Raw genomic sequence first — 26,244 nt, forward strand, 5'->3', positions numbered from 1 at the left:
TCTTTTTTAAATTACATGTCATGACACAATCTATCCATTCTATTGATGCTTCAGTAACATGCCTTTTTCAAAGTCCATATGGGTGAAAAAACATTTTTGGAACATACAATTTCCATTAGAGAACAAAAGCTTAACAAAGAGCACATTAATGTGATATATTCTTAAAGCTGGTAATCTATCATAATGTCCAGCACCACCAATATCCCCAGTACCCACCCCACCCCACCTTACTACTTATATCCCCATCACCCACCCCACCCCACACTACCCCACTCATCACCCACGTCTCACGGGGAAACAGCTGACTTGATGTAATTATTACATTTCAACTATGTACAGTAACTTGGAAATATGGCACCAAATTTGATTATAAAGAAAACAACTGGCGGTAATACATGAACATGTTGTGAGCAGGTAATTCTGTTTCCCGTGTACTGGAAAAAGAAGAGCTTATTGGAATTCCATCCATTCCTTTAGTGCTTTATACTCAGTCCTATTAAAGAATGCAGAGTGCAGAGAGGCAGGTCAGTCAGGGGGCTGACGGAGGGAGGGGAGGGGCTAGTGCTGGAAGGATAGGATTAGGGTTTGCAGTTTGTGCTGAGGTATAATCTTCATCTTTTTTTGTCTTTCTTTGATTTTTTTCAGGGGTTTTCTAAGAGGGGGTTGAAACAAGGTGCACTTCTTCTTGGCTCCCTCTAAGGAAGCACTGCCTGCAGGGGAGGAACAAACAAACGGCAAAGAAAGTCCCTCGGCAACTCAAATGAGGTGTAGCTCTACCCATGACCTGACTTTGGAGAACAGGGGACACGCGCAAGCGCTACCTTATCTCCCCAAACACACATGCGCATGCATGCACACGCTAATGCACTCATACATGCCCACGCATACATGGGAAAAATTAAGGGATTACTTTTGACCTCTAGCCAAGGCAAAGGATGAGATACTTTAGGTCATTCTTAATTCGAGCTATCCTTACAGTGTTCAATATTCTTAGTAACTTATATCTTCCCTTTTCCATTGTGTTGCCTTGGAAGGCACCTAGTGTCATCTAGGATTCAGAACACAACTCCCCCATCGGCGTAAGAAGTCTATAAACACAACACATCAACCCTTTCTCCTCAAGGAAGGTACTTTTCAGTCAGAGGAGCTTCTCTGTCCAGCAATGCACCAACATGACCCATTGTCTCTCTGGGCTCCTGAAGAATTTTGCAGGGTCGACCCAGTCTCTTGGGGTGGAGGTGGGAGTCCCAGGTCGAGACCTCCCCCCCCCCCCCCCCCCCCCCCCCAACGTCAGTTCCCACGCAGAGGAGCCTTTGTCAGACATAGGCTGACTCGCTGGACTGGGTCCTGCCCAGGTTGGGGGCCTGAGACAGGTGCGACACGTCCTTCTTGCGCACCTCGCAGATGGACTTCCTGCGGGCCTGCACGCCGCGGATGGCCGTCTTGATCTTCCTCCAGCCCAGGTGGTTGAGCTCGGCCAGGTTGAGCAGCACGCAGATGCCGCTGACGGCGAACATGAACACCAGGAACACGGTCTTCTCCGTGGGCCGCGACACGTAGCACTCCACCTCCTTCACGCAGGGGTAGCGGTCGCACTCGTACATCCCCGGCACGTTGAAGCCGTACAGGAAGTACTGCCCCGCCAGGAAGCCGATCTCCAGCGCGTTGCGAAACACCACCTGGATGACGTAGAAGCGCGAGATGCCCTCCTGCCGCCGGACCTTGGCGCTCTTGGCGTGCGTGAGCCCGCGCGGCACGTTGGGGATGTCCTTGATGTCCAGGCAGTCCTGCTCCTCCTTCCCGCTGTCGGGGTTCTGCACCAGGATGCCGTTGATGTTGCGGAGCTTGCGGGCGTGGTGGTCACCGCGTCCGTGTTGGCCCTGGCCGTGGTGGTCCATGTAGGGGTGCAGGAAGGAGTAACTGCGGTCGCGCTGCTTGGCGGACTGGTGCACGGAGTAGGTGATGAAACACAGGCTGGGCGTGCACACCAGGATGATCTGGAAGACCCAGTAGCGGATGTGCGAGATGGGGAAGGCCTTGTCGTAGCAGGCCTGGTTGCAGCCGGGCTGCATGGTGTTGCAGATGAACATAATCTGCTCGTCCTCATACACTTTCTCCCCCACTATACCCACTATCAAAATACGGAAGATCACTACTACTGTCAGCAGGATCCTGCAGAGAGAGAGAGGGCGAGAGAGGAAGCAGATCGAGGGGAAGGAAGAGGAAAACAAGACAGAAAACACAGATTAGAGAACAGAAGTCAGACAAATATACCTTTACATTTTAGTTTACACTTTCCTAAATAAATCAAGCAACATCCTAGCGTGCACAAAGTCAGATATTATTTTTCCGTGTTGGCTTTGGCATTTGTTTGTGTGTGTTTGTTTAAGCATTTCTGTCAATAACAGACAGGCTTAACAAATCCCCACCCAATCAATGAGACAAAGGGGGTTTCACGCCAAGGACAAATCTTTTCAGATGTGTGGATACCTGTGTGTGTATGTGTGTGTGTGTTTATTCCTCAGCTGCTGCTGCTGCTGCTGCTGTAGCAGTGTACAGGAGGGGTGGGTTGTTGCGCTCTAAATAGCACGCTCACGTGAGCTCGCCACGCATGAGAGGGTGCAGGTGAAGCAGGAACGCTCATCAGCGGTTGGAAGAGGTGATTTCACTCTCCTCTACCCTGACAGGCTCAATGGGAACAGGAACCTGCATATCAAAGCCATTCACACACACAGTTGGCTGACGCCTGTTTTAGGGTTTTGGGGTTGAGCGGCCGTGTTTTAGACAAAGAAAAAGGGAGAGAGAGCGCGAGAGAGAGAGATGGAAAGAAAGAGACAAATCTAGTCTGACAGAGGGAGAGAAAAAGAGAGAGAAAAGGTGGTTGAGAGTGAGAGAGAGAGGCAGAGAGACGCAGTCATTGCTGGGCAATGAACACGAGGGTCTCTGCATGAATATCCATCATGTTGCTGTGAGCGTAGCCCACCCCCCCCCGTCTGCCGTGACGCCAGCAGCAAGCTTCACTCTGCTGCAGGAGACGGAGCACAAAGACGAGCCCTCTCTCAGCTCTGTCAGTGGGCAGAGGAGGACCGTCAGACACCTCCTCCAGCCAGCCACGGGATTAGACCTCCTATTACATGTGTTTACACTGGACTGAAGAAGCAGTAATCATCTGTGAGGGATTACGAAAGGAACAGAATGTTCTGGGCTGCTGTGGTGTGGTGTGAAAAGCAGAATGGGGATATGTTGGGAAAGATGAAACCGGTCCAAAAAATAGCATCAAATAGAATAGACTATGTAATCCACATGCAATCCTGAATACTAATCTGCAATCTGCATGGTTGGCATTGGTATGTAAACCAAACTACATAAGCAGCGCTCAGAGACTCCCTTTTAGTGTTGGCCCACCCCCTCTATTCTTCATTGATTATTTATCCGTTGTTAGTGGTTTGACTGATGGAAAAAGAGACATTGATTGAGTGTGTGCACTTCATTTGGACCACTAGCCTGCAGAGAGCCTTCCAGAGGACCAGGGCAGTTTAGCCATGGGTATTTCTAGATATGATATCTCTCTTTTCTCTCTTTTCTCTCTTTTCTCTCTTTTCTCTCTTTTCTCTCTTTTCTCTCTCTCTCTCTCTCTCTCTCTCTCTCTCTCTCTCTCTCTCTCTCTCTCTCGCTCTCTCTCTTGCGCACACTTTCTCACTCCCTCCCTCCCTCCCTCTCTCGCTTGCTTTTTTTTCATAGCGTAATGTCAGAGTAGACCCTGACGTGTCTTTAAAATTAGCCCCACCTCCCCCACAACCATTCTCCTGGCCAGTTACCACAGCAACCACCTTCTGAACCAGTCAGTGGGGTGGTTCAGGGAAGGAGGAGGCGAGAAGAGGGGATGGAGGGATGGGGAAGTGGAGGGATGGGGGAACACTCGCGAGGAGTAAAAAGGGAGAAAGGAAATTGTGCACGAATCGAGGGAGGAGAAAGAGACAGCTGTGTTCTGAAGGAGGGTGACGCTGTAGGTGGAGGATCCGAATCTTCTTAGGGTTTTGTAGTGGCAAACAGAGCAGAACATGTGTTACTGGGGTTGAGACTCCAAATAGAGCTGCCAGCCGCTGCAGGACTGTTCTCACACCACCTGGGCCTCATGTGTGTGTCCACAGACTGTGTGTGTGTGTGTGTGTGTGTGTGCGTGAGGGAGAGAGAAAAAGAGGAGAAACAGAACGAGAAATAGACAGAAAAAAGGAGTGCGCTAGTGAGAGAGCTCGGCAGCTGAGGGTAAGAACGCTACACTGCCTCCCAGGGTGCTTGGAAACCCAACAAAGGAGATCTGTGCGCCTTCCCTTAAACGTTTTCGGCATTTAGGTTAAATATATGGCATGGCGACACAATCACGCGTGACGAGCTAACGATATGGTATATTTTTGCTCACACACATATACGCGTGTGCAGGGACACACACACACACACATCACAACCCATAGAGAGGTTCTCTCATGTCGAGTCTGTGTTTCTCCTCCATTGTTTGATGGCAAGTGTGGGTGAGCCTGTCGGAAGAGGAGGCCGTTTGACAGACAATGGTTGATAAGAAATAATTTGTCTGCAGTTCAAAACACAAGAAAGCCCAACCAATAAGATAGTGCCTCATTATCCCCTCTTTTGGCGTTCTGGGAGAATCTATACCACTGCAACAGCTGCTGTCAATGTATTGAACATGCAACAGGAGCAACCATCCGCCTGTATGTATCTGGGCTCGTGGAGGAGGCTGTGTCTCAGAGCTGTCAGGTGCCACACATCTCCAGTTATGCAGATATGTATCTGCAGGCCTCCTGGTGCAGTCTCCTGTCAGCATGATGGATAGTAATGACTGTACAAACACCTGCCGGAGAGAGTTACTGAGGAATCAATGTTACCTTAGTGCACTGGTTGCACAGGCCTTAGTTCTCCGTGTAAGAACCCGTGTGTTGATTTTCTGTTCTCTGTGTTGTTGTGTTTTATGGCAAACTGTTTCTGCAGGACTTGCAGGGTTGACTTGACTGCAATGTTGGACTGAGCGCGTGTGGTACAGCAGAGCCGGTCGCTTTGCTGCAGTGACGGGAGATATCTAGGAGCTGCTGTGAAATGAAGCTTTTAGATACTGCATACAAGTTTGGAGAGTGTTGCAGAGTGTGTGTTTGTGTGTGCACGCGTGTGTGTGTGTGTGTTATTCTGCTGTGTAACAAGATAATCAGCATGGAGTAGATTGCTGCATCAGCAGAAAGCAGGGGAAGAAGGTCGTCTGCAAACATCAGTGTTTTAAGCCCTGCAGAGAGAGGCACCCATGCATTAGTACCGATGAACATAGGAGAACCCCCCCGGCCCTCATCAGCAGAATACTCAATGTCCACTGCAGATGATCAAAAAGTACTTTAGACTATCATTAAGACGTCCTCTTCTATTTGAGTAGGGTTCAGTGGTGTACAGTACACAAGGCCATTGATTGTGCGCGGTACGGCTGCTCAAAAGGGGTGGGGAGGGGGTCCACAGCAGTTCATCACAGCTCTGCAGCACCACATCAAAGCTGCCCCCCCCCCCCCCCCCGACATCCCTCACATTAAAAGCAGCTTGAAAACGACCATGTCCAACATCAGTCTGTTTCGCCTTTCATAATCCACTCACCGCCCTAAAGCAGCCAATCTTGGGGGAGAGGGTTTGATCCAATCGCCACGCCGTTAATTCCACAGTCCGAGGGGTTTCAGACATGGGCCAGTGTGTCATTTGAAATGAGGGTAACTCAGGTTCATCATATAACTTTCATGAGAAACTACAGCGCCGAATCCTCCGAGAAACCCCCTGTCCTGCTTTCTGACAGAGAAGAGCTCCGCCACTGGGGGAGCCAGGCTGCCCACCAGCCATCCAGCAGCAGTCAGGAATCTTAAGCTGCTCCTCCAGCTAAACTGCATGTCTGATTACTGTCCTTGCGGATAATTGAGTCTCCATCTTTGTTCGGAGGGATGATGTCATAGACCAGAGCTATATCTTAAGGCTGGGCTTTGCACTTCCGGGCCGATGAAAGAAAGACAGTCTATTCAACAAAATGGTTGTGATGTACCCCACTAGGGAGATGAAAACAGTTGGGTGTTATTTTTATTATCCTAGTTTGTTCATGTAAATATTCAGCCTTGTTTGGAATGTAGTGAAGATGCGTTGCATCTGCTATTTCATGTACAGGATTCTGTGGATCATGGAGTGATCTGCTAGGGTGTCTGTCTGGAGTCGAGTCCAGAGAAGTGTCTCTCCTGCTGGTGTGTTGGCTGGACGTGTGGACCCCGGTTCTCCCAGAGGCTCTCACACACACACAGTCATCCACACAGCATCTGCTGCTGTCAGCCTCCAGGGGCAACTCCACGGCCCCCCGAGCGCCGACACCAGATGCACTGGGAAAACACACATACACACACATTCACACCGGTGATGGTTATAGACTCCGAAGAGCATGATCTCAGCTACACACTGAAATTGGAAGCTCACGACGTGAACACAATCGGCTCACACAGAAACTCACATCCAGATGAGAACACTCACAGGCAGACAGTGCACTGAAACAATGGCGGCGGTAATCGTAGGCATGTCTGCTTACTGGGCACCTTAACTGATAATATTATTCCATATCTTATGGTGCATGTCTCTATAATAAGATCCAGTAATTGCTGATGGCAGCGCATAATGAATGAAGACCTTACCAAGCAGAGAGCTGAATTACATTATAACATCTATCATACTGCAGACATTTCTCTTTCAATCTCCCCTCCCTTATATTTCATTTCCCTTCCCTCTCTTCTTCCTGTCTCTCGCCCGCTCCTTCTTCTCTTCCCTTGGTTATTGTTTGTAGTTCTTAGCTGGTTAGTATTGCATGTCCTCCACTCATGTCAACACTTTATTCCTCTGAGCTTGGTCTGTGTGTACTGTGTGTAGCTTGGACTGTGTGTACATTAATATGAATGTAGAATAGGAGTCATGTAGTATTATAGGTTTAGAACAACTCTCCAGCTATGTACTACAAAAATATTGAGCCATCTCAATGCAGAATAAAACAGAACGTATGCAATATAGATGTAGTATGTGCATGTGCACGAGCAGTATATACTATATGTAAACCAATCAATGATATATATTTAAATAGCACAACTAAAAACAACAAGTGAAATGCCAAGGGAAATAGATGGGTCTTAATGCAGAATTTAAATGTATCGAGGCGAAGCGAAGGACGGATGCGTAGAGGAAGGCTGTAGACTTTAAATCGAGCTTGTAACGTGTACAAAAGCCTCTGCTTTGAGGATCTGAGAGACCTTGATGTGTGGTGGAGGCTGGGAAGGTTGGAAATGCAAAGGGATTCCAATCCATGTACTGCTTCAAAGCCAAATAATACAACTTTAAAATCAGTTCGATATCTAACTGGAAGCCAGGTGGAGAGAGGGGAATGCAGTCTGTCTTCCAGGTGCCAGTCAGGAGCCTCGCAGGTGCATTCTGGACCCACTGCAGGTGAGCGACTGAAGGGAAGACTCGCAGACTCCCATGTGCAGGGAGACGCAGTGTATACTGAATATATTTTGTGTGAGAGAGAGAGAGTGTGTGTGAGTCTGTGTGTGCGTGTGTGTGCATGCAAGTGTGTGTGTACTTGTGTGTGTGTGCGCGCGTGTGTCTCTGTGTGTGTGTGGGGGTCTGTAACTAAGGTATCCGTCAGCCACGCCAGTGTGACGAGGAACGACGCAGATCCTCCATGATGTTGATCGCGATGACGACCCGCGCTGCCAGCCCAGATCCTCCGCAGATGGAAACTTTGCCCTCCTTCGCTCCCTCTCTCCCTCCTCTCTCCGCTCTCTAAACCGGCCCCCTTTTCCAGCCCCCGCAGCCCTGTGCCCACTCGCTATATCCCTCCGTCCTCTCCTCTTTATTGTTTCATCTCTCCCTGATCCCCCCCTGGTCCTGTGTTATCCTCTCTCTCCCTCTTTCCCGCTCCAGTCGTCTCTGGCACTGACCCCACTACAGCATTGCAGTGAAGAAAATGATGCATCAACACACTTCCTTGCCTTTTCACCGTACCTGCAAGGTGTTCGACTCGCTTTCATGCAGGATCCCCCGGGCTGTTCCCGCTCAGAATGTAGAAAGGGAGATTACGGGTCGTATAATGTGTGTGTGTGTACGTGTGTGTGTGTGTTGAATCTAGACTACAGAGGACAGTGAGGACAAAGCCAAACTGGATTGAAGCTACCGCCAATGGCCAAACGTGATTGATTCTATAGGAGAAGAGGAGGGGGGGGGGGGGTGAAGTCGGCTTTTCCATAATGACCAGAAAGGATATACTTTACTTCAAATCTAAGTTGTGCTAAATGCTGGCTTTCAAAATAGCCGTACAAACAGAACAAGTGTTCATCTGAATGACCCTGCCATGCGGCGAGACTAGCAGAGCCAAGCTTCAGAAATAACCCTGCCAAACAGACCCAGAGTCACATGGGTTTGCATATAGCATACAGTATATCACTTTACTGGCTCTCAGTACAGTGAAGTAGGGCAAACCCACATTCTGACATGCACACACACACACACAGACACACACGTTATACAAACTGACATAAATACTGCAGTACAATTCTATAAACACGTACTGTATACACCAAGTTCCCACATAGTTAGTGTGGCCGAGTGCCTTGCACTGTTGCCTCACAGCAAGAAGGTTCTGGGTTCAGTTCCCTCACAGGGTCCTGTTTGGCACAATCCAGTGCTCAGGTGGGCTACCTCCTAGGCCTTAATGTGTGGAGTTTGCATTTTCTCCCTTTGCTTACATGGGTTTCCCCACACAGAACCCCAATATCAAATCAAGCAGAACAAATTGTTCTCCTGCCCATGTCCTTGGCCAGCACATGGATGAGCCCTTGGAATTGGTCCCTGGGGCACTGCTGATGTGGCCGCCCACTTCTCCTGGCTGCCCTGCGAAGGAATGACAGCAGGACGGGACAAAAGCAGAGACGTATTTCTCTGGAGGATGCCCTGGCATGCGCACGTGTGTGTGTTTCCACAACTGCACGTGTGTGTGTGTGCCACGTTTATGAGATGATTCAAGGAGATGATCCTTCTAGTCTGACCCTCCGAGCAGCAGTGCCACGCCGAGTCTTGGCCCTGCTGCATCTAGACGAGCATGACAGGAACAACACACAGCTGTCAGGTTACAGCTCACGGCTCTGTGGCCAAACACAGAGTCCTGCACTGACGACCGAGTCTGCCTGCAGCCACAACACAGAGAGATCAGTGACAGCACACCTCATCGCCGACATCCACCAGAGCAGCCGACGCAGCGGTCCTCTGAGGGGCAGTCCGCCGCCCACAGACCCCTCTCTCTCCAGCAGGATCACCACAGGATCTCTGGTGGACGGCTGTCACTCACAGCAGCACTTGGGCCTCCAGACAGTCCTAGAATCCCCCCACGGCGGAGGCAGAGTGCTACGGAACGGCCCAAATCTAGTCGGAGGAGCAATTAATCAGGAAACTTGTTGGATATCTGGGGGGAAAGTCTCTCTTGACAGCCCTGTAGAATGCATCAACGCCTCAGATTAAGGAGGAAAGACACGAACACAACTCGATGTCGGCATTAATAATGCTGTCTGACAGGAGCAGCCGACAAATTGAGAGACTTGTCTCTCTCCCCCTGAATAATTGTGGGCGTTTTTTCATTCATTGATTCCTTCACTGATTCATTTATCCCTCGTTTTGCACCCGTCACGCTGTGAATGATTTCAGCTGCCACGGGTTTGATTTCCACCCCGGAGACGTGAGGAACAGGAAGATGTTTTATTCAGTTCTTCAACGTTTAGAAGAGACCAGGGTGTAACTGACACTGTGCACAGGACAGTCTGACTTCTGCATGGTCTATACCAATCATATCTTTTCCTCTTTAAGAATACTTGATGTACTATAAGGCTTTGATACTACTTGATCCCACTATGACGTGTGTGTATTCCAATATACACCTTCAACCTTCAACTACAGCTTCATATCTCTTGCAATCTGTCACATGTATTAATAGCTGCAGTACATGGTCTGCAGTCAACCAGGTCATCTTCTTCACTTTTAATTATGCAGCCAGACACACATAAATACAAGCAAACCAACACACACACACACACACACACGTACACACTCCCACTCCCTCTCTTTCTCTGACACACACACATACACAGCGGCGCACTCTCTCTCCGTGAACACACACGCACACAAACACACACACGGAAACAACATTTGGAAGGCAGAGAAGGTCAGGCCTTGCCCTTGCATGGGCTACCTGGGGTAGGGGTTAATGGGCTCAGCAGTGAGGTGGCCTGCGTGTTAACTCAGGCTCGGTGTCCAGGCTCCTGGGCTCAGGGGGGACACACACACACACTCTCTGCTCCACACAGGGCTGCTCCTGCACCCCCCTGAGCTGCACCACAGTGCTCGCACTGGAGATCGACACCCCTCCTGACTAGACGTGTACACGTGGAAATTAAAATAGCTCTGTGCCGTCGGCTCAGTGTCGCCATGGAGGAGCTAGCAGAGTTTACTGTTGGGAAGAACTTAGATTGTGCTTAATAGGTGGAAAATCACTCCTAGGCCTCGGAGTAATCACACAGATGATGGAGCATATTCTTCACACACCAAAGGAAAAACAGTTATTATAGCCTGTCCCCGATACACGTCTGCACAGCTAATCACACCCTGAGCTCATCTGCTCATGCATAAGCTCAGTGCAACTAACACTCCGCTAGCCCTACATTCAAACACAAACACACACACAACACACACACACACAAAATGATCTATTTAGACAGAGCCTCATAATGAATGTATGAGAACTGTTTCGTTTTTTTCTCCAGAAAGTCTGACTTAGCCTACTTTTCAATTCCTACTGGATGAGCATCCTCCCGGTTCCCCCCACCACCTCTCAGCGCCTCAGTGGCCCCTGCCATCTGTCTCCTTTTCTCCCCCTCTTTTCTCCCCTTCTGGTGTCCTGCAAAAATGCAGAGGTCCTCTATTCCCCTCCATCAATACCTAGGCCAATAGGTGGAATCAACTCAAGAGCCCTGCTGAATTAACTGTAATGCCCAGTAATGTGCTCTATTGATTATGTGCAATTAGCTTATCCCCTAACTAATACTGGGAGTGGGAGGGACGAAGTGGGGAGATGGGCAAGGACATGGGGAACAGAGCGGAGGAGAGGGGAGGGGCAGAGAGGACAGGCGGACACTGGGATGAGCCTGAAGGAAGGGGCGTCCACTGGGATCCCGCCAACACACACACACACACACCCACACACCTACACACACAGGCAGATGCACACATTTGAAAATCGAAAGGCACACAACATAAATAGGCAGACTGGCACACACGGCGGTGACGTTTCCGGAGGACACTCTTACCTCCCAATCATGGTAGAGTGTTGCTGGACAGCAGCCTCGAGCAGCCGCTCCAGAATGGTCCACTCCCCCATGGTCATCGAAAGACAGGTTCAGCCTCGAGAAGAACCGGGTCTCCGGGGCCGTGGCCCTCCTCCTCCTCCTCCTCCCTCCTCCTCCTCCTCCTCCCTCCTCCTCCTCCTCCTCCTCCCTCCTCCTCCTCCTCCTTCCTCCTTCCTCCTCCTCCTCTCCCCTGTCCCGGGCTCGGCGCTCCTGTGGGGTCCCCGGCCAGAACGGGCGCATCCGCCCCTGTCCCGCACCGGCCTCCTCCTGACCTCTGCCGGTCGAGCCGACGGCTCGCGCTTCTTGTCGGCGTTGACCGTGGGGGCGAGGCGGCGGCGAGCGAGTCCTCCCTCAGCCAGTCCCGGTGTTTTCCTCACACCTCCGGACACCGAGAGAGGTGTTGTCCTGAGCTGTGCCTTCTACCTACCCTCCTCTCTCCCCCCTCTCTCCTCCTCTCCCCCCCCTCTCCTCCTCCTCTCCCCCTCTCTCCTCCTCTCCCCCCCCTCTCTCCCTCTCTCCCCCTCCTCTGTGCAGCGATGCTCGTCCTTCTCCCCCCTTGCCGCACCACTCTGCTCTTACGCTAGAGCATATGCTACAGCTCACTGTGTCGGACAGCCATGGTCTCGCTCTCCTTCTCCTTCCTTGTCTCTCCCTCTCCCCTCCTTCTCCCTGCTCCTTTTATCCCTCCCTCCTCCCCGCTGCCTCTCTCCTTTCCCCCTCTCTCACGGTCCTCCTCCCTGCCCTCAAGGCAGTCCTCCTGCCTCAGATGCACTCTCGTCCATCGGGGCTAAGAGCTCGTCCTTGCACGGTGTCGAGTACCTACCTTCACTGTGCCCTTCCCTTTCTAACCCAACACACTGCACCCAGCTGACCCCTCCTCCGCTCACCTCCACACACACACACACACACACACACAAGCGAGCGGTGTGTGTGCGCGCGCGCACACACACACAAACCCTTAAACCCGATGACCGGCAAGAGTCACTGCTTAAATCTTCCCCCCGTTCGCTGGCTTGTGGTTCCACGCCCGCACACCAAGCTCCTGCCACACGTTGTAGCGCTCACTGAATGTCATAGTCACAAGAGAGCTCGCTGCTATCGCTCAAATCACCACGGGAGACCGTTACACTCCCGCCTACACGCACACACATGCACACACGAGCGCACACACACACACGCGCACACAGCCAGCGACAAGCTCGCTGCCACAGAGACGCTCGCTAATAAATCAGCTGCTTTTGCTGCATCCGCTGAGGCAGAGACAGATCACTGCAGACCTGCTGTCCTGTAGTGTCCTCCCGGCTAATTCCGGCACAATCCGACGCCCGGAGTCACGTCTGCCGCACAGAGACGAGATGAGTGGCTATCCCGTGAAACCTATTTCTGGGCTCCATCATCTTTGCTCCCCTCTCTCTCGCTCTCTCTCTCTCTCTCGCTCTCTCCCTCGCTCTCTTTTTTCTCCCCGCACTGCCTTCGTCCCCCCTCTGGTTGTATGTGTGTGCTGAGCTCGCTCTCGCCGCGATCACCTATCTCTCCAGATCTCGGCGTTTCTTCCTCCCTCCCTCCCTCTCTCTCTCTCTCTCTCTCTCTCCTCTCTCCTCTCTCTCTCCATTCATCTCTCTCTCTCTCTCTCTCTCTCTCTCTTCTCTTCCTCTCTCCCTCTCTCTCTCTCTCTCTCTCTTCTCTCTCACTCTCTCTCGTCTCTCTCTCTCTCTCTCAGTCTCTCTCTCTCTCCCTCGCTTCTTCACCCGCTCTATCTTTGTCACACTCCGTACGCATGCAACACTCCCCGTTCAGACCCGATTCCCCTCTCTCTCCGCTCTCTCCCACTCTCCTTCCCTCTCTCATTCCTCTCGTATGAATGTGCTTGGGTTGGCGCACTAGTGCTGGCGGGAGAGCCTCCCTGTGTAGGGCTGTGTCTCCTTCTCTCAGGTCTGGGATGGGGGACTGCAGCTAACCCTCCCTGCTGCCCCCTTTTCCCCTCTGCAGTCCTTTGTCTCAGTCTGCAGGGCAGGCAGATGTCTCCCCAGCTCTCACTACTGCTCTCTGTCTCAGCACCTTCTCATCCACGGGGTCTCTCTCTTCTTGCATGCGAACACTCTCTCTCTCTCTCCTATGCTATTACAGAGTATTCTGCTCCTATTTGCCTGGGAGAGGATTACACAGGAGAGAATTCGCGGCTCTGCCCCTCCCCCTTATTGTATTCATCCGACAGCTCACCTATTTGTCACCGCCCCCACCTTTTCTCTCTCCTCTTCCTCTCACTGTATCTCTCTCCTCCTCCTCCTCCTCCTCCTCCTCCTCCCATTTCCCCTCCTCCACTTCTGCCCCTCCACCTTCTTCCCATCTCTCTCTCTCTCTCTCTCTCCCTCTTTTTGTCCTAGGAGAGATGAGCACTACAGTACTCTGGCGTGACATTGAAAGCTGCATTCATTTGATTAATGTTGTGGTGGTGTATGATACTGTACAATGCCTCTCCCCCTTCTCCCCCACACACACGTATAGCCACCCCCCCCCCCCCCTACACACAGACACCAACACCATTGCCCCCTCAATGTGTTACACCTCTGCAGGACTACTATGAGTCATACACCAACGCCAACATAATGACTAGAAAGAGCTACCCCCCCCGTACAGTATGAGTATAAGGGCGGTGGAGGGAGAGGTGGCGGTATGAGGAGGGGGGGAGGGTGAGGAGGGAGGGTGAGGAGGGAGAGAGGTGAGGAGGGAGGGTAAGGAGTGAGGGTGAGCAGTGAGGGAGAGGTGAGGTAAGAGGTGGAGGGAGAGATGGCAGTATGAGGAGGAGGGGAGAGGGGGTGGGATGTGGAGGAGGAGCAAGGGAGGGGGTCAGGGTTACATACAGGTTTGTGAGGGGTGAGGGGGCCACGTGTCTGTGCGTGATGTCATGCTGACGGTCAGTGTTACTGCGTTTCCTCATATAAAAACCAGCCAAGTTGTAAGCAATCAGAGTAGCGGAGAGCACGTCCACAACCACAGTCCTAACACGGCAGCCTCTGCAGTGAATCAATGATTGATCTCCTTTGCTGGGTGTGTGTGTGTGTGCGTAAGAGAGAGACAGAGAAATAGTGTCAGTTCAGCACCTTCAGCAAGGGGGCTTTGGAGGTTCTGCCCATCAAGGACACATGGTGAAGGAGTCATGTGGAGGAGACAGGCTGGGAGGCGTGTGGCTGGCCCTGGGTAGTTCTGGGGCCTCTGGAGGCCTGGCGTCAGCCGGCTGGAGCTGGAACCAGGGCCGCCCAGGCTTAGAGGAGAAACATCGGAGCGGCATGGCACACGAGAGAGGCGAGGCGCAGGTGTGTCATCAGTGACCTAGAACAGCCAGCTCGAGCATGCACACACACACACACACTCAGGGACACACATACTGTACACACAGAACAGCCAGTTCGATTATACACACACACACACACACACACACACAGAAACACACTCAGTATCACACATACTGTACACACTGACACGCACACGCACCCATATACACGCTGATGGATTCACATGCACTCAAGCAATAAATTCACACACAGGGACAACACACACCCACGTTTATATGCAATATTGTTAAATGACCTTGGTTCTTCCTCTAAACTGGGGTAACCCCCTCTGCATATTGAAGTGTGTCAAATATTGAGCCGTGTTGACTTCACCAACATAACAAGACTTGGAATCAGGATGAGGCCCTGCTTCAACTCGTTTGTGAAACAGGACGTGAACCACTCCAGAGCGTCGCAGATGAAGCATACTCTGAATCGGAGAGATAACGACGGACTGGACACTACCTGCTCACAGACCTCCGTGCCTGGGAAGGAGGAGAGAGAGAGCAGGAGCGAGGAGGAGAGAGAGACTAAAGGGATGGAAAATATCTATTGAACCATCTTATTGTTTAGAATAGATCCTTTGTCTCATCTAGCGGTGACCTGTGATCTGGTAGCCCAATCGATTCCCAAAGATTTCTGCAGTCTATCTTTGGCCAATAGGCTGCTGGTCTGTTGTGATGCTAGTGTTGACAACATGGCTACAACAGCGTTAGCACATCTGAAGGATGCATCTGGTGCTCTCATTCTCCCAGCATAACTCTGGTTCATATGTGCTTGTAACCATTAAGCTCACCATTAACTGTCTCTGGGACGAAGCTCCTCAAGGTTCTGTCCTTGAAGAATCTGCCCTCTAGTGTTCATGCAGGAAACTACACCAATCTGTTCCTTGGTTTATGTAACGCCAGGACTAATAATGTATTAATTCTCCTTGGATGTAATAGTTGGAAAATACAAGAAATAAATAAGACAAAAAACTCTAAAATGAGACAGGAAACTCTTCCCAGCTTGCCTTGTCTAGCATTTATTTATTATTCAACCATCAAAAAGGATTTTCAGTTACTAAATGTAGACTTTTCTTAGGGATGTCAGTAAGACACAGCTGAATTCTAGCAGTGCAATTTATGAGCATTGGAGCACAGCAATATTGTAGCACAAAGCAGTGACATATTACCTGTCCCTCTAACTAGAACCAATCCAGACATACAAGGTTAGGGACAAAGGTGAACGCATAGATTTCTTCCAGAGACAGACAAAAACCACAGCACTGTGTTGATCAATTAAATCTGACCAGCATTGTTCGGTGCTGAAAAGGGAAGAGGACACCAGAGAAGCGGGTCTATATTGTTTCAAATAAAGTGGTTGAGATGGTGCAAAATATTGTATTAGCAGTTAAGGGTTCATCCCATCAATGAAGACATTATTAGCCATAAAAAAGAAACATGATCTGGTAGAAATAAATATTACAAGTCACTGTAGATTATATGAACATATGGAACAATTAACCGGTAATCAAAACCAAACAAACAAGCAAAAGAAGAAACAAATCAAGTGTCAATGTTATATGAACCAAATCTAGAAAAAAAAGTCATGGAAGCCCTCTATAATTAACATGTTTTTAAAGGCATGTCTGGATTTCTAATGTTGAAGCTGGGTTGTGTTTATTATGATACGTTTCTCCATATACAAAAGCATCTTCTCTTAAACTCTACTGTTTTCCAAACTATATTCTCCCTCTATGATAAGTGTACTCTTTTGAAAAAAAACTAAAAGAGATCTAACCAACAAACAAACAAAAAATGAAAGTAGAAAATGGCAGCCAAGGCGAGGAGAGCTCTTCCTCATCTCTGAGGACGGGTGAGGGCAGAGGATGACGACAGTCACCATGGTGATAGAGCGACAGCCCTTATATTCACGCTGATACATGCTGTCATCTGGTAGTGGAGGGGACGTGCCACATCGTGCGGTGTGGTGTGGGATTATGGTGGCGTTCTGTTGTGACACATCCCGAGGGGGGGGGGGCCTTCCTGTGGGCTACCTGCAGCAGGGCTGTGGTCAGGAGCGGTCCTCACCCACCCTCCCCAGGTCAGGAGCGGTCCTCAACCACCGTCCCCAGACACACTGACTGCTTCCAGGGCGGGGCTGGGTCTTCCACACCACATCTGACACGAGCCACTGGTGGTTCACACCATCATGACGAGAACATTCTGTCGACTTTCTAAACTGCTTAAAAACGCGCTCCTCCCGGGCTTCTGTCATATTTGACGACTCGACAAACACTTCTGCATAGACCAGAGGGAAATGGGACTTAGAAAGGAAACATTTCTGGGGGACAAACGGTGAACACTTTCCTTTTTTCATTTGCGATAGTTATAACGGAAGTAAAATAGCATTCACGTCCACATTGTGCTTGTTAAGCTTAAGGTCATCTCAGTGAGACAGCAGGTTGCCACTTGAACAACAAGGATGATGGACAGGTAGTGTTCTTCTTCAGGGAGGGGGGGGGGCGGATCTGCAGACAAAGGGGCAGGGGCAGGTCGGAGGATGGGGGGGGGGGGGGGCAGAGAAACAGGGCGAGTGCAGTACAGAGGCGAGTGAATAAGCCTGTGTGTGAGTGAGAGAGTGAGAGAGCTAGAGCAACAACACGTGGGTGAGAAAGAGAGAGGGGAATGACAGAGGAGGGGGGGCATTAGCAGGCGCACCCCCCTTCACTGGCGGGCTGTTCCGGAGGCTTCTCCAGCTTTATGTCAATCACTGAGGGGGAGAGAGGTTAAGGATCGCCATGAGACAAGTGAGAGAGTGGGCTCAGGAAGGCCTGTGAACTACACACACACAGTCAGAACTACCCAAGCAGCCTCCTGCTTCATGAACAGACACCATTAACAGGTACGGTTTTCATTCTAGAATAAACGGTCAATCAAGTTAAATAATATCGGTATGAGCACCTACGTCACCTGTTCTCGCGTACGGGGGGGGGTATATTGTGGGGATGTGACCTCAAATAAGTCTCACTTTTGGACCGGACTGACCTTTCTATATATAAATACAGAACTTCTGAAAACAAGTTCAACTGCCTTCAAGAGCGCACACACACTCCCATCGGAAGAAGGATACTGTCTTCTCTGCTCTTGTCCTGTGTGCTCTCCATGCCAGGGAGGGCGGCCGCCACACGTCTGAACAGCTGGACAGAGAGAGAGAGAGAGAGAGAGAGAGAGAGAGAGAGAGAGAGAGAGAGAGAGAGAGAGAGAGAGAGAGAGATAAACATGCATATAGAGGGAGCGGACATTCATACCTCTAATGATCCCAATCCACCCAACACCACAGGCCAGAGCTTGTGCTTTGACAGAAGATTCATGAATTCTGATTGGCCGTGCAGAAGGAGTCACGGTGTCAGCTGATTTGAACAGAGTACGTTAAGAATAAGGTGCTACAGACCAAATCTTCTAATTAATCCATTTAATCATTAATCAGAAAATCACCTCCCAAAGTCCAAATTTGAAGGCAAGAAATATGATGAGATTTCACAAGTCCTTGGCATCTCAGCTAGATTAAAAAGGAACTGGGTGATAGACCATGAACAACTTGAACACACACTTCTTTTTTTTCAACTTAAAAACTAGCTAAAGCACTTACAAATTTAACTTAATATGTTCAATCAGAATGAACTCATTCATATCTCAAGGCTCTAATCACTTCCAATCAAACGTGGGGCGAGGATTACTCTGAAGACTGTCCCAGCTAGAGGACCAGCTCAGGGCTGGAGTCCAGAGGAAGGCCTGTACACAGTCATCTGGTCATGGGTTCTGACCCATACAGGTTCTGACCCCTCAGTAAGTTTTCAGAGAAATCCAGAATCCCCGCAAGATGCAGTGCAAGCCAGCATGAAACACACACAAACACACACACACACACGTGTGAGGAAACCCTAAGCACGGCACACACACACGCATGCGCTCTACCTGTTTGACATTGTAGCCTGTCTTTGCACTTGTTTCAATAAATAGAACATTCAGCTCTTTGGCTCTCTGTTCCCCTTCCTCTGTGGTTATCTGTCTGTAGTGATCCACGACCCAGGACACACACACACACACACATACGTCCACGTGACAGATGAACAGGAAGACACAAGACAGAAACAAAACAGAATGTGAACACATGGAAGTGGAGGGATGATGTGCGTCTCGTTCTGCTGCTGTTGCTGCCCCCCTCAGCTACCACCGAGTGTTCCCCACAGGCCCCTCTCTCCCAGGCCCAGATGAGCTGATGACCCTCTCATCAGGAGATCCATATTAGAGGGCACGGGGAACTGAAAGCAATCAATTACTCTGGCCTTGGATATGACAGGAATACTTGACGTCATAGCGAAATGCCAATCGGATCTTAGGGGGCTTGCACAAGCTATCAGATCTTCCTAAGTGAAAATTAGCTTGCAGTTTTTGAAGCATGAGAATTCAACCGGGCTCTTGACCCTGTATGCTGCTGTGACCCTCGACCTCTGACTGGGGTGACCTTCGGAGGGAGCGCGGGGGGGGGGGGGGGGGGCGGCAGCACAGGCAGCCAGGACGGAGAGCACGTCTTTGTCGCACACTAACCTGCTTCACGTTGTAGCCAGCTTTAGCGCTGGTCTCAATAAACATTACATTTAGCTCTTTGGCTTTCCTCTCACCCTCTTCAATAGATACTTGCCTGTGGTAGATAAGAAGGTTAACAATGCACATCAGCAGAGACGAAACTCCATAAAAAAAGGAGGATGTCATCCGTCACTTTTGCATTACAGTCACATCACGCAGGACTCGACAACAGCACAGCTTGTCCTCACCGGCTTACAAATTAGTGTGGTTAATCTTTTCAACCCGTTTCACATTGATCTCTACAGTGGCTGAATCAGGGGGAAAGGGTCTAATGTTCCCCACAAGTCACCGCTCAGACACCCCTGAGGGAGCCATTGTTGTCACGGATTCACTGCCGGTGCACTCTTAATCAGCCAGCAGTAACAATCAGTAGCTTCATCAGTATGCACTTACGGAGCCTTCCCTCCACGGCTCTGACAGGGCCTGGGGGAGCGAAGCTCTGAGCCGGCCGGCCTACCTTTTGTCTGCAAGGTCCGTCTTGTTGCCCACCAACATGATGATGACGTCACTTCCCCTCTCCGTCCTGACATCGTCGATCCATTTTGTGGTTTGCTGGAAGGAGTTGACGTCTGGTTGGAGAGAGGGAGGAAAGAGGAGAGGACTGGTGTTAGTCAGACAAGTAGGACCTGAGGGCAGGGAGAGCCTGGGACACTAACACTGGGTTGTAATTACCTGTACCTATAACACGCCTTTCTAATTGTTACTCCACCATTGAGCACCATTTCTCTATATTTAGCAACCGCAGCCCAGTCATTTTTACACTGAAATATATCGTTCTCATCTCTGCACATCCTAGCTTTCTAATCAACCCGATGTTAGTGGGAACTTGAAAGCCATAATAGACTACATTTTACATTTAGTCATTCTTTAGCGGACGCTCTTACTAAATACTCTTGAAAAGAGTGACCCTGTAAAATAACAACTGATGTCTGACAAGGAATGAGAGCTCATGCAGCTTGACTTCAATAACAAGTTTGTAAATGTGCCCTTATGATCGCAAATCCTCATTATTAACTCTTGACATTGTATTAATAAAAACAGAATTTGGTGAATATAAAGGTGTCAAAGGTCTTACATAAAAGTAACTGCATTGTATTATAGCTGTTTGCACAATGTTAATGATCATTGAAACGAGCCATGCTAAAAAAAACTGATTCATAGTCATATCATGCATGCAGGTATACATACAGTTTTCAAATCTTAAAACACAAATCTAGTGCAAACACAGAAACTTAAACAGTAATCATGCAGAAAGTAGAATCCGAAATTAACCCTTTTCAGAGTGGAAACACATACAGAGTGTGAGGATCACGTGAACAACGAAGAAGTAGAAAGGGGACAAAGGAAAACAGGGAGGAGGGCTTCAGGAAGAGGAACAAAAAGAACCAATGGGACGACAGAAAGAAGAACATGGAACCAGTGGCGAGAAAAAAAAAGAAAAAAAAGATGGGACATCTTTCTTGGCCTCCTCTCCATCAACAGGGGCCGCCCACTCACTTGTGATGTCATAGACTACCACGGCCACGGTGGAGTCGCGTATGTAGCTAGGGATCAGACTCCGGAACCTCTCCTGGCCCGCTGTGTCCCACAACTGGAGCCTCACCTGAGCAGCCACGTTAGCACCAGCACACAGGGCGGGCGGGCGGGCGGGAGGGAGGTGGGGGAGAGATGGAGGAGAGAGAGGGAGAGGAAGAGGTGGTGGTAAGAGGAGGGAGAACTGGACGGGGGTTGACGGGGGGGGGGGGGGGGGGGCACACACGCACGCACAGCGGGTGAGCCAGTGGGGTGGGGGGTACCTACTTGTGATGTCGTATACTACGACAGCAGCTGCTGAGTCGCGGATGTAGCTGGGGATGAGGCTACGGAAGCGCTCCTGCCCAGCCGTATCCCACAGCTGCAACCTGATCTGGGAGAGGACGGGAGGAGAAATCAAAGAAAAGGGAAAGCAACAACAAACAAAAAAAGAAGAAAGAAAAAAAGAAGGGATGAAGAAGAAAAATGAGGAAAGAAAATCGCTCGGAAATAAAAGGGAAAACGTGAGGTGAGAACGAGAACAATTACAGAAACCAAACTTGGCTGAAAGTGGAACTCTTGGATGCAAAAATGTGGGTTTCTTAACATAGATAAAGACAAAGAGAGAGAATTGAGAGAGAGAGAGAGAGAGAGAGAGAGAGAGAGAGAGAGCAGACAAAAGAGTGAGACAGCAGGCTGCACGCAGGCGTGTGCGTTACGTCTGTGTGACTAGACAGGGAGCGGTCTCGGCCCGTGAAATCAAGAGTTTATTTGCAGCCTGTGCTTAATCAAGCTTCAATTTGAGAATGAACAACACAGGAAAAGGAGAGGGAGGGAGAAGGAGAAAAGAAGGGTCGAGTGTGTCTTAAGGAGAGAAAAACTGATTAGGGAGGAAGACGCCAAGCTGGAACCCATTTCCAGAAGGATTGGACAGCTCGTCAGCTTGTGAACATCATCAGAGAAAAGGTTCTGTTACATCTGCTACAGGTGAAGCAGTTGAAGCGCACACATACAACAGAGTGATATGGCTTATGTCATTAACAGCTTATATGATTAACCTGAAATCACAGTGGAGAAGCAAGCCCACAATTTGATAGTGGGCTTGGTAACCATCCTATTTGAAACTAAAACTGAAAATGTAAAGGGCAAGTAATGTTACATGTTATCTACCCACAAACAGGAAACGACCAAAATGAATGGATTAAGTATAAAGAATAAAACTTACTGTTCTGTCTTCAAGGTACATCGTTTTTGACAAGAAGTCTATTCCTATTGTTGCCTGAGGAAAAATGAGATGACACGAGATTGAGAATATAGTAGGAAAATACTTAAGAACCACTCTTGCAAAAAGCTTTAAATGTTTGTACTTTGTACACTTTGGGCTCACCTGATAAGTGTTGTCAAAGCTGTCGTACATGAACCGGGTGATCAGTGAAGTCTTCCCCACTGAAAAGACAAAAGACACACAGTAAACATAAACGTTTAATTACATTTCCAATCAATTTCATACACTCTTCCTAATATAATCAAGGTATTACGGCCTTTAGGTGTAGATGAGTAGTTAACACTGACATGGAAGGTCTTGTCAGTTAGGCCAATCCAGTTGCCAACAATTAAGGAAACTATAAGAATGACCTCTGCCACCTCATAGGGAGTACGTTATTGGCTCTCTTCAACGTAGGTGTCATCATCTGGCTACATGTCAGGGTCATGTAATGCCCCCCAGCACCCCACCCCCTCAGTAGCCCCAAGCCGGGCCCACCCTCGAGAGGAATGCCGGGGGACTCTCCCTTCACTGGTGCAGTCCTGGAAGTTGGAAGGCCCAGCCTGGCTATACCACCCTGCCACACCCCTTTCTCACCCTCAAGAAGTATGTGACCCCACAAGCCTACACGAAATACCGAATATTTGGGAGATTAAAACTGGGGAGTTACAAACTACAGAGAGATATTAGAAAAAGAAAGCCACTGGCTCCTTTAATGACTTCCTCCACTCCAGAGAATGTGTGAGCTAGTATTCATTTCCACCCCCACCCTCCTTTAAATCTCTCCTATTACAGCTGTGTCACTGTAGCTACTGTTGAGGCCCGGAACCTGATCACCAGTGTAGACAAACAACCTCATCTAAAATGCAATCTGAATGTCCCCACCATCAGTGAATGTGCACCAATGGCACTGAGATGGGGTTGTTGTTGACCTGTTGTTGATGGCTGGACAGATCTGATCGATGACTACTGCTTTGGATAAAAGCATCTCCAAATTAATTTATGTAAATGAAACAGTCAAACCTTATGTATCGATACACATGTGTTGTATTTTCTTGCCTTACTTAAGCCTGAGCAAGAAAAAGAAGAGTTTGGACCAGGAAACAATATCCTCAAAGATATAGGGTGTTGAGCTTTAATCTTTTAGGAGCCCACATGGCCTTTATTGAACTCCTCAATGTGACATGTGGGTCCTTTCCTCACCTTTCTTTCTCTGCATCTATGTGGACAGAGTGGATCAGGGGTGCAGGTGGGGACAGTGGGGCAGCTGGCCCCACAGTTGAGACCTTAACTGGATTGAGTTTAGCCAGAAGATGTCCTAAATCTTGATAGGAATATCTGCTGAATATCTGCTGTCAAGTCAACGTAGATGAAGTCTGGAGAACACTTCTGCTTCAAAACAGAGCAGTGTGACGACAAGTGAGGCAACGAACACAGACGCAGAGTACATAATGTGCACAGCACACCCGAGGAGCGACGAATAAATGTGAGTGCCCTTGTGACACAGTCTGCTCCAACATGTTCAAAGGGTAGGAGTATAGGGTGTCTTTTTTCAACAGAGCCATGACTTTAGGCCTTTGTAACGGGCAGCCTGTGACACAGGCTGTGTTCAGAGCCAGATGGGGTCACTGGCAGACACTGGGAGTGTTAGACAGCTGAGACACACATTTACTGTCATCGAACAACAGTGTATGAACCCAGTTTAGCACAATATGTTGGCTTCAGAGTGCTGTTCATGTAAGTCCAACATCAGATAATAAACCAAGGGTAAGAGAGGAAAAAGGACAGAGGAAGATGGAGAGGTGCTGTGAGGGTGTGTCTCAATGTGTCTTCGCCTTTAAGATGATTTCCCTTCAACCATTTGATTGTTTTATGCATAGGCCTAGTTCTTCAAATGTAGGCCTAGTTCTTCAATCAAGTCACACATGCTTGATTGGCTGGCTGTTTCAAACTCCTACTTCTTCAACAAATGTTGTCCTGAATCCAGAACACCCTCTCTAACATCTGAAGGCCTCTTTTCACAGACCACGTCCTCCTCCTTCAGGTTGTCTCTTGCCCCCTGAACATGAGTCTTAAGAGGTTGTGACTCCCCCTCTATTTCAAAAGCAGCTGCTAAGGCCATGGCAACAGAAGAAAATCTGTCTTTTCGATATTCCTAATTACAGGGCTTAGGTAGAGTTAGTGTTTCAGGTTAGGCTAACTTCTCAAACCCATTATTAAGCATAACTTGAACACCCAGAGGCAAAGTTCCACTCCCACATCATATTCATAAATATATATATGTTTAATAACTCTAGTGTAACTACCATTTAACACATTTTGAATATTCATGGGCATTTTTTTGTTGCAATGCGCCTAAAAGCACACTGTATCACACAGCAGCCTGGAAAAAAGGATTAAGGTAATGGCTCTGTGACATTCAGAGCATGTTTTTCACTGTCAAAATGACATTCATCTGTTGCCTGTCTCTAGGCTACACTGCCAGGAAAATATTTTACTCATAATTGCACCTAAAGAGGAAAGGTTGTTGCATTCCTCTGGATGCAACATCAAGTAAATCACAATAGTAGTGAACCTAACAGAAAAACAAAACATAGCACATAAGGATTGCAGGAGCACCCACAAAACCAAAAATCTTGACTGGCTGTGATGAATGGCTGTAGGTTTGCTGCCAATTGTGTGTGTAAGCATGTTTATGACTTAACCTGCAATGAGAACATATTGCCCAACATCCGATATCCATCCAATAGTAGCTCTACTGTTTCATAGTAAAACACATAGGTAGGCTAGGTATTTTATTAGTGGTAGCAAACTAGTTAACAATTGGATATAATCTCGAATTGTACACTGTCCGTTTCGCATTCAACATCTGCACTTAAATTAAATCAAGACGGCTTAGATGGGCTAGATGTATGACCTAAGCCAAGAAAGGCCCTGATGACCACAGCCCTTCCATTGGCCTACCTAATCACTACATCTGCCAGATAAAGTTTGGGGTGAACTAATCAGAACTCATACTAAGTGAAAGATACAAGGCAACATTACGTTCAAATGGCAAGTTTCACCGCTTGCTACTCAAACTAACCGTAGTTAAACTAGCCTGCTGATGTTGTAACTAGAGCTGTTGACGTGTCTAGGAGGCAGACCTTAGCCTAGCTTGCTAACGCTAGCTTACTTAGCTAGAGTCGCTAGCCAACTAGCTAACATTAGCTATCGTCGTTACAGTAGCTTTCTACTTCATCAGCTGAAGGAAGTAACGGTAGCTACACTTACCGCTCTGTTCGCCGAGAAACACCAATTTAAATTTCCTTAGCGGGTTTCCGAAGTCTCCGGCTGCCGACATGGCTGCAATGGTGTAGCTATGCCAGTCGTGCACAGTGAGGTTAGCTAGCTAGCCAGTTGGCTATCCTACTTTTTAATAGGCTAGAGACTCTGAGTCGCTAGCTTAGCTAACTAGTTTAGTAGAGCTAGCAAGCTACTAAGCTAGACTAGTTTTCAAGTTGAGGGTTCGGGACACGTAGTCATCCAGCTAGTTAGCTAGTGCTAACACAATTATAACAGGTATCTAGCAGGCAATTGGTGAACCTTTTTTATAAAATAATATGAACTCGTAGATCTAAGGGTCGTAGTTGAGATTTTAGAGACTCATTTCCCTGCTGATTCTGTCCGTGCTCCTACTCTATCGACATGGCTAGGCTAGCTGTCAGCTGCTGCGAACACAACCCACACAACAATTTGATTGACACAACTTTGACCAATCCAAGTGGACTCTGGCATTCCGATGGATAAACGTGGCCCATAAATACGTACAAAATAGGGGATACATTTAAAAAATGTTTTTGACGTGCTTACAGTAGTACTAATTCTCGTTTGTCAGAATTAAATTACTTTAAGAGTGTTTTGCCATGGGGATCATGGGTTGTATGAGATTATTTTGTGGTGAAAGCAAGATTTGACTTGAAAACTTTTATATTATCGTGTGGTGAATCAGGCCACCTTGATGTGTGACAATTATATAAAAACATGGACATGTATTGATATTCGTTTTG

At 48.7% G+C, this 26,244-nt stretch overlaps 2 protein-coding genes across 6 annotated transcripts; both read right to left on the reverse strand.

Moving 5' to 3' along the window:
- Positions 1–272: 272 nt before the first annotated feature.
- Positions 273–11,568, reverse strand: gjd1a (gap junction protein delta 1a). 2 transcript variants are annotated; one of them, XR_009932787.1, is made up of 3 exons: positions 11,418–11,568; positions 800–2,172; positions 273–681 (listed from the first exon to the last, which is right to left on the reverse strand). XR_009932787.1 is itself a non-coding variant. In XM_062485436.1 (2 exons), exons 1-2 carry the CDS (start codon positions 11,492–11,494, stop codon positions 1,317–1,319), a joined length of 933 nt encoding a protein of 310 aa, XP_062341420.1. In that variant the 5' UTR covers positions 11,495–11,568; the 3' UTR covers positions 273–1,316. The 2 variants fall into 2 exon arrangements, 1 of the variants encoding a protein (XP_062341420.1); XM_062485436.1 differs by having other exon boundaries at positions 273–2,172.
- Positions 11,569–15,788: 4,220 nt separating this feature from the next.
- On the reverse strand, positions 15,789–25,935 carry rab6a (RAB6A, member RAS oncogene family). 4 transcript variants are annotated; one of them, XM_062485004.1, is made up of 9 exons: positions 25,469–25,935; positions 22,319–22,377; positions 22,157–22,210; positions 20,917–21,022; positions 19,877–19,988; positions 18,748–18,841; positions 17,903–17,969; positions 16,896–17,542; positions 15,789–16,865 (listed from the first exon to the last, which is right to left on the reverse strand). In XM_062485004.1, exons 1-8 carry the CDS (start codon positions 25,536–25,538, stop codon positions 17,478–17,480), a joined length of 627 nt encoding a protein of 208 aa, XP_062340988.1. In that variant the 5' UTR covers positions 25,539–25,935; the 3' UTR covers positions 15,789–16,865; positions 16,896–17,477. The 4 variants fall into 4 exon arrangements, with proteins under 4 accessions (XP_062340988.1, XP_062340986.1, XP_062340987.1 ...); XM_062485002.1 differs by lacking the exon at positions 20,917–21,022 and adding an exon at positions 21,220–21,325 and having other exon boundaries at positions 25,469–25,933; XM_062485003.1 differs by lacking the exon at positions 18,748–18,841 and adding an exon at positions 19,381–19,474 and having other exon boundaries at positions 25,469–25,932.
- Positions 25,936–26,244: the final 309 nt, after the last annotated feature.

The sequence above is a fragment of the Osmerus eperlanus genome, chromosome 19, assembly GCF_963692335.1.
Source record: "Osmerus eperlanus chromosome 19, fOsmEpe2.1, whole genome shotgun sequence".
In the NCBI taxonomy this organism is placed as follows: domain Eukaryota; kingdom Metazoa; phylum Chordata; class Actinopteri; order Osmeriformes; family Osmeridae; genus Osmerus; species Osmerus eperlanus.